At 47.5% G+C, this 9612-nt stretch overlaps 2 protein-coding genes across 2 annotated transcripts in view; both read left to right on the top strand.

Moving 5' to 3' along the window:
- RSPH6A (radial spoke head 6 homolog A (Chlamydomonas)) overlaps positions 1-7473 on the top strand; it is a 24363-nt gene extending 16890 nt beyond the window's left edge. Inside the window, exons 4-6 of the mRNA XM_006871469.1 lie at positions 866-1010; positions 2017-2134; positions 7236-7473. Of these exons, the coding sequence (XP_006871531.1) occupies positions 866-1010; positions 2017-2134; positions 7236-7473 (501 nt within the window). The remainder of the gene's footprint in view (positions 1-865; positions 1011-2016; positions 2135-7235) is intronic.
- Positions 7474-9451: 1978 nt separating this feature from the next.
- The window catches only part of DMWD (dystrophia myotonica, WD repeat containing), a 6271-nt gene continuing 6110 nt past the window's right edge, over positions 9452-9612 (top strand). Inside the window, exon 1 of the mRNA XM_006871470.1 lies at positions 9452-9611. Coding sequence (XP_006871532.1) covers positions 9452-9611 — 160 coding nt within the window. The remainder of the gene's footprint in view (position 9612) is intronic.

A 9612-nucleotide genomic window follows, 5' to 3' on the forward strand; every position in this document is an offset into this window, starting at 1 on the left:
GTCAGCTGCATCTTTCTCCCCAGAAGGGCTGGTGGGTTTGAACCACGGACCTTCTGATTAGCAGCCCAATACTTAGCTCACAGAGCCACCAGGTGTCCTTACTAAGCTCCCAGGGGTGAAAGAAAGGAAGAAAGAAAAAAAGAGCAATTGCTGCCCAGTCAGTTCCAACCCCTTGTGGAGCAGATTGCCTCACGTTTCTTCCTCAGAGTGGCTGGTGGATTTGAACCACAGACCTTTCAGTAAGTAGCCCAATCCTTAACCTATTGCAGCACAAGAACTCCTTGTCTGTAGTTGTTAAGTGCTGTCGAGTTGGTTCCGACCATAGGAACTCTGTATAGGATTTCCAAGGAATGACTGGTGAGTTTGAACCCGCTGATCTTGAGGTTCAAATGACCTTGTAGTCCAGGGCTTATCCTACAGCGCCACACCAGGACTCCTTACCTATAGTGTTGTTGTTAAATACCATTGAGTTGGTTCCAATCCATAGCAACCCTGTATAGGGTTTCTGAGGAGCAGCTGGTGAGCTTGAACCACTGACTGTGGTTCCAACTGATTTTGCAGTCCAGTGCATTAGCCCACAGCGCCACCTCAGGACTCCTATAGTAGGTGCTCATTAAATGCTTGATAAATATATGGATGGATGCTCAAGTGGGGGAAGCCACTCTCGCAAGATCATGTGGGCATCAAGAAGCAGGAGTTCCAGACCTCTCAGTTCCCCCCTCCCTGTGTGACTAACCGTGTCCCTCCCATATACACCCGGGCCCCCAAAGAAAGGATCAGTTCTATCTGGCCTTTTGGCTTCCTCCCAGGGCCCATGTTGGGCTCTGTGGCCTAGGATGCCTCTGACCCTTCTCCCTGTTTCCAGGGCCGCTGCACCTGGGTGAACCCTTTGCAGAAGTTGGAGGAAGAGGAGGAGTTGGGGGAGGAGGAAGAGAAGGCGGATGAGGGGCTGGAAGACGTGGAGCAGGAAGTTGGGCCCCCGCTCCTGACCCCACTCTCAGAAGATGCAGGTAACTGTCCTCACCCTGCATGCCACTAGCTAGGGTGGGGTGGGGGCTACCAAGACAGCCGTGCATCAACCCTCTGGTCCAACTCCTTAAGCCTCAGTTTCCCCACATGTGCACAAGATAGCTCAGTCATGACTCCGTAATAACAATGCCAAACATCTGCTCTCTGCTTGGCCCATTCATCCATTTATCTAGAAGATGTTGTTGTTGTTAAGTGCCGTTGAGTCAGTTCCAACCCATAGCGACCCTGTACAGGGTTTCCAAGGGTGTAAATCTTTACAGGAGTAGAAAGCCTCATCTTTCTCCCGCGGAGCAGCTGGTAGTTTCGAACCACTGACCTTAAGGTTCGCAGGCTGATTCGTAACCACTACGCTACCAGAGCTCCTTACCAGTTGATAATCCCTTGTCAGAAACTTCTGTAGCCTCAGTTTCCTCATCTGTAAAATGGGTGCCTCCCCTCCCAGTTTTCACGAAGGTGTTCACAGTAGTGTACCACACATGGTAATGGCACAGATATGGGATGTGACCTCCTTTTGAGATGGATTGCGGATGAATGGACAGGAATTTCCTGAGGGTGGGGCATCAAGCACCTGTAAGGAAGCAGAAGGAGCTGGTTTTGAACCCTGAATTCCGTAAACCTGGTGCCTGCCTGAGAGTAGAATCATGATCACCCCTGTGGGGGATCTCGCAGGGTGCCCGGCAATGTAGCAGGTGTTAACCAGACTTCACGGTGGCCCTGCCAGAAAGAGAGGTCAGTCTGCTCATCTCACAGGTGCCACCACTGAGACTCAGCCAGATCACATGGCTTCCTGCAGCTTCACAAGGAGACCGCTGACTTCAGCCAGGGTTCTAGCACCTATGCTGGTGCTGTTCGTGTACCGGTTCCCTTCTTGCCCCTGCTGGCCCTCCCTCTTTCCACCCTTCCTTCTCTGACTCCCTCCAGGGCACTAGGGGAGGCAGGTCTGGCAGGTTTCCTGAACCCCTGTCCTCACCGCCCCTCTGCCCACAGAGATCATGCACCTTTCGCCCTGGACTGCCCGGCTCTCCTGCAGCTTGTCCCCCCAGTATTCTGTGGCTATCGTGCGCTCCAATCTCTGGCCCGGGGCATACGCCTACGCCAGTGGCAAGTATGTAAGGGCAGCAGGGGAGGCACCTACAGACATCTTCAGGGGGCTAGGCAACTCATCAGGGCAGGCAGGGGTTGGATGGACCAACTTCAGGAAGCCTCCAGGGTTGACAATCTCACTCAGCTCCCAAACCCACTGCCTTCAAGTCAATTAGGACTCATAGCGACCCACTACAGGGTTTCTGAGATTTAATCTTTACCAGAGAAGTCAGCTGCATCTTTCTCCCCAGAAGGGCTGGTGGGTTTGAACCACGGACCTTCTGATTAGCAGCCCAATACTTAGCTCACAGAGCCACCAGGTGCCCTTACTAAGCTCCCAGGGGTGAAAGAAAGGAAGAAAGAAAGAAAGAGCAATTGCTGCCCAGTCAGTTCCAACCCCTTGTGTTTCAGAGTAGAGGTACGTACGCTCTTGGTTTTCAGGCTTCAGTTGCTGCGATGGGAGATCTGAGCTAATAAGATTGTTTGATAAAGAAGTGGAGGGTCAGAGAGGAGAAGGGACTAGCTCTGGGTCATGGTGCATACCAAGATTCAAATCTGGGTGTTTGGTTCCCTGGCCCGGGGGTGTTCTGGTGCATCAGGTGCAGAGCAGACAAGACTAAGGAGTCCCCTTTGGAGTGACCTTGACAGGGGTGGAGTGTCTTCTTTGAGGGAATGCATGCCTTTCTGGGGTCCCCTGAATGGCTTTTTTTTTTAAGAGGTTTTTTTTTTTATTATTATTTTAATGTTTTTCTCCATGGGGCAGAGTGGAATCCCTGGGTGGTCCCATCAGTTAATACATGTGGCTACGAATTGAAAGTTCGGAGTCCAGCCAAAAGTGTCTCAGAATAATGGCCTGGAGATGTGCTCCCCAAAAAGCAGCCATTAAAAACCTTAGGGAGACTAGTTCTACTCTGACACACATGAGGTCACCGTGACCTGGAACAGACTTGATGGCAATTGGCTATTTCCCGATGGAGGCAGGAATCTTTCCTACCAAGATTCCCCATTAGTTGTTCGTCAGTGATAAGGTCTTCCTGAGCCTCCCTAAGAACCCATCCCAGCTCATCTGCTCAGTCCCTAACTAGGCAGTGTGATAGGGAACTAGGGCTACAGGTACACTTACCAGCGCTGTCCACCAGAGGGCAGGACTGTTCCTCATAGACTTTGCTTTTCCATCTCAACGACGAACCTGTACTATTTGCTATTACCTGATTCACAATTGTGATGGGATTTCATGCTGTCTTGATACATTAACCACATTCTTGGCAGTTTTTCTTTTTGTCCAGAAGGTGGAAAGAGGCATGCTTATTTTGGTCAAACTCCTTCTTTGGCATGCCCTAATTTACAAACATTTCTCTAGATCCAAATTCGGAGTTCTGCCCACTCACCTGTTCTGTCCTTCACTCCAACCATCCATCCATCTACCTACCTACGTATCCTTCCATCCTCCATCCATTAATCCATCCATACATTCACCTATCCTTTCATCCTCTATCCAACCATCCATTCACTTATCTTATATCCTCCATTTAACCATCCATCCATTCATCCACCCACTCACTCACTCATCTATCCTTTTATCCTCTATATACAACCGTCCATCCATCCATCGACCTATCCTTCCATCCTAAATCCAACCATCCATATACTCACTCACTCATTCATCTTTCCTTCAACCAACCATCCATCAACCCACCCACTTACCCATTACACACCTCATCCATCTTATACACCCATTAATCCATCCTCCATTCCCCTACTCCATCCACCGGTCCATCTATTCACCCATCTACCATCCATTATGTTCTTCACCAATGCTTCTTGAATGTCACTGTGCCATCTATGTGGTAGATCCAAGGGCAAAACATACCATGATGAATAAGACAGGTTAGAGCCTGCTTCCAGAAGGGACACAAACCTTCATTGTATACCCACCACCACCACAAATATTATGTTGTAAACTGAGATAAGTAAGGCTAAGGAGAGTTTGCAGGGGCTAATGACCGAGTCCTAGGAGCTCTGGTAGCATAATGGTTACGAATTGGTCTGTGAACCTCAAGGTCAACAGTTCGAAACTACCAGCTGTTCTGCAGGAGAAAGATGATACTTTCTGCTCCCATAAAGAGTTACAGACTTGGAAACCCTGTACAGGGTCACTATATGAGTCTGAATCGACTCCATGGCACATAACAACAACAAATGACCGAGTCCTATGGGGATGAAGGAATTGAGCCCTAAGTGCTAAGGGCTCACCTGGGAATCTGGTTAAAGTGCAGAGCGTGGTTCACTGGGGTGGAGCCTGAGATTCTGCATTTTTAACTAGCTCCCAGGGGATATTGAGGCTAGTGGTTCCTGAACCAGGGCAAGAAGGGATTTGACAGCTTTGTGAAAATCCTGGAGGAAAGCATCTCTCGGGAATAGCAAGGGTGTCAAAATCAGGTCAAAATCAAACTGCTTTTTCAATGCAAACTCTAACACCCTCCCCGCCCCATACCTCGTGTTCTCTCTCTCTCTACTTCTCTCTGTCTCTGTCTTCCCAGTCCCCCACCCCTCTCTCTGTCTCTTTCTCTTTGTCTCATTCTTCTGCTACTTTTTTTCTGCCTCTTTTTCCATCCATGTCTGTCTGATTGTCTTTTCCTTCAGCTCCCTCCCTTTTCTTCCATTTACTCCTCTTTCTTTCCCCAGATACAATTCTAGGGACAGTTGAACTGGCAAGATTAGGACCCAATCAAATATCTCTTCGTTTTTTATCCATCTCCTCCCATTAGAGTAAAAACATGAGGCAAAGATTTTGGTTTTAGGTTTTTGGTTTGTTTTTAGGCTTTATTTGTTCACTGTTGTATTGTGAACTGTCCACTAGAAATAAAATGGCAGCTGCACATAGGATTTTATTTTTTATTACCATTGAATCAATTCTGACTCAGAGAGATCCCACGTATATCAAAGTAGAACTGTCCCCAAAGGAATTTCAAGGCTGAGAGCTTTCAGAAGCAGATCACCAGACCTGTCTTCAGAGGTGCCTTGGGCTGGGTTTGAACCGCTGACCTCTCAGCAATTAGTCAAGCACTTACCTGTTTTTGTCACCCAGGGACTCCTTACACATGTGATTTTAAATTACCCAGCAGTCACTTTCACCAGGTAAAAATGAACAAGTGAAATTAATTTTAATAACATTTTTAACCACAAAAATCCCAAATATTCTCATTACAACAGAATATTAATAATTGACCAGTTATTTCTGAGCTAGTTTACATTCTTTTATATTTTCAGTTTTGGAAATCTGGTGAATATTTCATATGTATTGTACAAATCAATTTGGAAGCAAAATTTTTTTTTTTTAACTTTTTATTGTAAATTGGGTAAATGTTTCCAGAGCACATCAGTTTTCAATTCAACAATTCAGGCACATTCTGTTTTGTGTCATTGACTGGAAGCTAAATTTTCATCAGAAATGCTTGACCTATGTTTACATTTCATCAAATTTACACTTGAGAAAGTAGGTAGATTCATATATATCCAAGCTGTTCCAAACATACTTAAATGTTTTCTTTTTTCTAATGCTTCTCGCCACTCTTCTACCCCCTCTATCCTTTCACTTAGACATTTTCTAATAACTGTGCAGAGTACTGACTTCTGTGATTTTAAATTAAAAAACTGAAACAAAAGTCTTTCGATCCACTAACAGCAGAATCAGACATTCTTTGCAAGTGCTAATGGAACTTTCTCCAGGATAGGCCACATCTAAGAGGTCATAAAACAGATCTCTTGAGAAGATACATTTAAAAAGATTGAAATCATACAAAGGCTGCTCTATGACCACAGTGGAATGAATCAGAAATCAGTAACAGAAGGAAAGTTGGGAAATTCACAAGACTGTGGAAAGGAAACAACTGCAAAGTAAAGTAACCAATGTATCAAAGAAGAAATCTCAAAGGAAGTTAGAAAATGTAATGAAACTAAAAATTTAGTTCCTCAGATACACCAAGATAGATTAGGTTTGGACTGCTAACCACAAGGTCAGTAGTTTAAACCCACTATATGAGACTTTCGTGGAGCTCTGGTAGCGTAGTGGTTACGAATCGGGCTGCGAACCTTAAGGTCAGCGGTTCGAAACTACCAGCCGCTCCGCGGGAGAAAGATGAGGCTTTCTACTCCCGTAAGGATTTACACCCTCGGAAACCCTGTACAGGGTCGCTATGGGTCGGAACCGACTCGACGGCACTTAACAACAACAACATATGAGACTTTCTGCTTCCCTAAAGATTTATGGTCTCAGAAATACCAAATAGGCTCATTAGGAGTCAATTGACTCAGTAACAGAAGATTTTGGCAATATTGCTTATAGTACCTGGATAGTATGGTGGCTGTGTGCTGTGGAGTCGGTTCCGACCCATAGCGACCCTGTACAGGGTTTCCGAGGTTGTGAATCTTTAGGGGAACAGAACGCCTCATTTTTCTCCTGCTGAACAGCTGGTAGTTTTGAACTGCGGACCTTGCAGTTCGCAGCCCAATTCATAACCACCACGCTACCAGAGCTTCTTCCCTGGATGGTATAGTTTGTGCCTAAAGGTTGGTGGTTTGAACTTATGTAGGGTTGCCCCCAGATAAAAGGTCTGGCAATCTGCTCCCACAAAGATTGTTGTTGTGAGTTGCCATGGAATCGATCCCGACTCAGACTCATGGGGACTCCATACTTATAGAGTAGAACTGTGCTCCATGGGGTTTTTAAGGCTGTGACCTCTTGGAAGCAGATTGTCAGACTTTTCTTCTGAGGCACTTCTGGAAACCATCGTTTTGGCTAGTAGTTGAGCACTTAACTGTTTGTGCCATTGAGGGATCTATGTAAAGCGCACAGCCTGGAAAATCCCATGAAACAGTTCTACTCTATAACACATGGGTCAGCATGAGTTGGCATCGCCTCGATGGCGATGGATTGGGTGTTCGTTTAGATACTGGCTGGTACAAAGTAGATGCTCAATAAAATATTTGTTAAACAAACAAATGAATATAGAAATCTGTGGCATATTTCACCCTGCCACCTTCAATGAAAGTCCAGAAAGGGCCTTTGGGGGGGTTGTGTGTGGGTGGGGGGGTGTTTCCCATTGTTTATTACTGCCCTCCAGGAAGTTTGAGAACATTTACATCGGCTGGGGTCATAAGTACAGTCCTGAAAACTTCAACCCAGCCCTGCCAGCCCCCATTCAGCAAGAGTATTCCAGCGGCCCTGATATCATAGAGATGAATGACCCCACTGTGGAGGAGGAGCAGGCCTTGAAGGCTGCTCAGGAGCAGGCCCTGGCCGCCGCAGAGGAGGAAGAAGAGGAGGACGTAGAAGATGAGGATGAGGACGTAGAAGACTGAGGCCCCCGAAACCCTCTCCCCACCTAGATAGATAGGTTTCTCTTATACATAGTTATTTATGGATTTTTTTTGTTTACTATTGCTTTTCTGTCTGCTTCTGGAGGGCAGGTGGAGAAAAGGAAGGTAGCTGCCCTGAATAAAATTTCCCTGTGGCATTATAATTCATTCATTTATTCACCACGTTTGTTTGCATTACAATTCAGTCATTCATTTATCCACCATATTAGTTGGTACCAAATTTCTTCACCACATCTATTTCTTTTATTCATTCAAGCAGTCATCAATCAACTACTTAAGTTACTCTAACAGATCAATCCTGTGCTAGGGACACAGAGGGGACCATGTAGACAGAACCTTGACTTCCCAGGGCTCACATTCTATATAGGAAAACAGAGCCATCCCCAGACAATGGGGGCATTCAGCAGACTGTCAGAGCTCCTGAGCTGACTCTTTAAGAGTCAAGAAAAGAGTGGGGAAAGGCAATGTAAGCACTGGGAACAGCATGTGTAAAGACCCAAGGGCGAGAGAGAGTGTGAAGTGCTGGGATACTATCTCAAATCTCATTTTCAGGTGAGACATAGTGTGAGAGGTGAAGTTGGAAACAGAAGTGGGCAGGAGCCAGATCACTCAGGACTTAAATGTTTCCCATGGGCACTAGGGAGTCACAGAAAGTCTATGAGCAGGGAAGGGCCCTGATGACATTTGTGCCTAAGAAAGATTCCTCTAGATGCGAAGCAGAAGGATAAAAAAATAGAGTCTGGGAGACCAGAGACAAGGTTGATGCCAGAAGGATGGAGCAGGAAAGGAGGAATTAGGGAAGGGATGTGGAGAGAAAGGGGCTAGGAAACAGGAATTCAGGTAGTAGAATGTAAAAAGGAATTGGAGATGGAGAATAAAGGGAAATGGTACAAGCCTAAGAGGATACCTGGGTAAATGGCAGTCCTAAGATGGGGACACGGGAAAGGAGCAGAATTTGGAATAAGATGTCAAGTTCAATGTAGGGCTTACTGAATGTGAGATACCTCAGGACATTTTGCTGAGAAATTCTGGAAGCCATGGGGTTTGGGTGGTTATGGCAGAACGAGGAGTGCTGACTATCAGGGAAGGGATGTTATGTTCATTGTAAGACTGGATTACTAGTGCAACACTGGGGATTTGCAGGGGTCAGAGAAAATATGGAATCAGGTGTTGGAGAGCCCAGCAAGATTGTTGAGGACAGTGAAATCATGGTGATATTGGAGATGGGGTTAGCGTTAATCAATAGTTGTTGTTGTTCAATGCCGTCGAGTTGATCCCGACCCATAGCGACCCTGTATAGGGTTTCCGAGGATCGGCTGGTGAGCTTGAACCGCCGACCTTGCAGTTCAAACGGCTTTGCAGTCTGGCGCATTAACCCACAGCGCCACACCCGTGAAATTCTTGGAAAGTTGGGAAGACACTAGGGTCAGCAGGGATTTGAGGATCATTGAGGGTAGGGAGGAATATTTGGAGACGCTGTGGTCATTTTGGAACTTAGAGATGTCAGTAGGACACACTGAATGTTAGGAGGGTGTATGTTGGGGGTCTAAGGAAACACTAGTCACGTAGGGTCAGCTGGGACATCATGGCAGGACGAGGATACGGAGTAAGTATTCTTACTGGTCCCTCCGTTGCTAAGCAAGCGTTCTCAGGGCGCCGTTGCTAGGGACTTGTGCTTTCCTACTGGTCACACCCCTTTTCACAGAGGGCCCTGCCCCCGCAGCCAACCACAAGTCGATCGAAAGTCGTCGGCCGCGCCTACCTTTTCGCCCCGCCCACAGCCCTGAACAGTTACCTCAGCGACCGCCGGAACTAGTCCCGCCTTCTGAGCCGGTTGCCAATCGAAGAGGCGTCGCCCGGGCGACGACCCCACCTCTTCCGGCGCAGGCCCGCGACTTCCGGTTAGGGGCTTGGCGGCTGGCGGCGGTGGGTCCGCTGCGGGCCCCGGGGGGCGCCCAAGATGGCGGCGGGCGGCGCGGAGGGAGGCTCGGGCCCCGGCGCCGCCATGGGAGACTGCGCCGAGATCAAGTCGCAGTTCCGCACCCGCGAGGGCTTCTACAAACTGCTCCCTGGGGATGGCACCTCTCGCAGGTCGGGGCCGGCTTCCTCCCAGACCCCAGC

This window comes from Chrysochloris asiatica, unplaced genomic scaffold, assembly GCF_000296735.1.
Source record: "Chrysochloris asiatica unplaced genomic scaffold, ChrAsi1.0 scaffold00168, whole genome shotgun sequence".
Lineage (NCBI taxonomy): Eukaryota > Metazoa > Chordata > Mammalia > Afrosoricida > Chrysochloridae > Chrysochloris > Chrysochloris asiatica.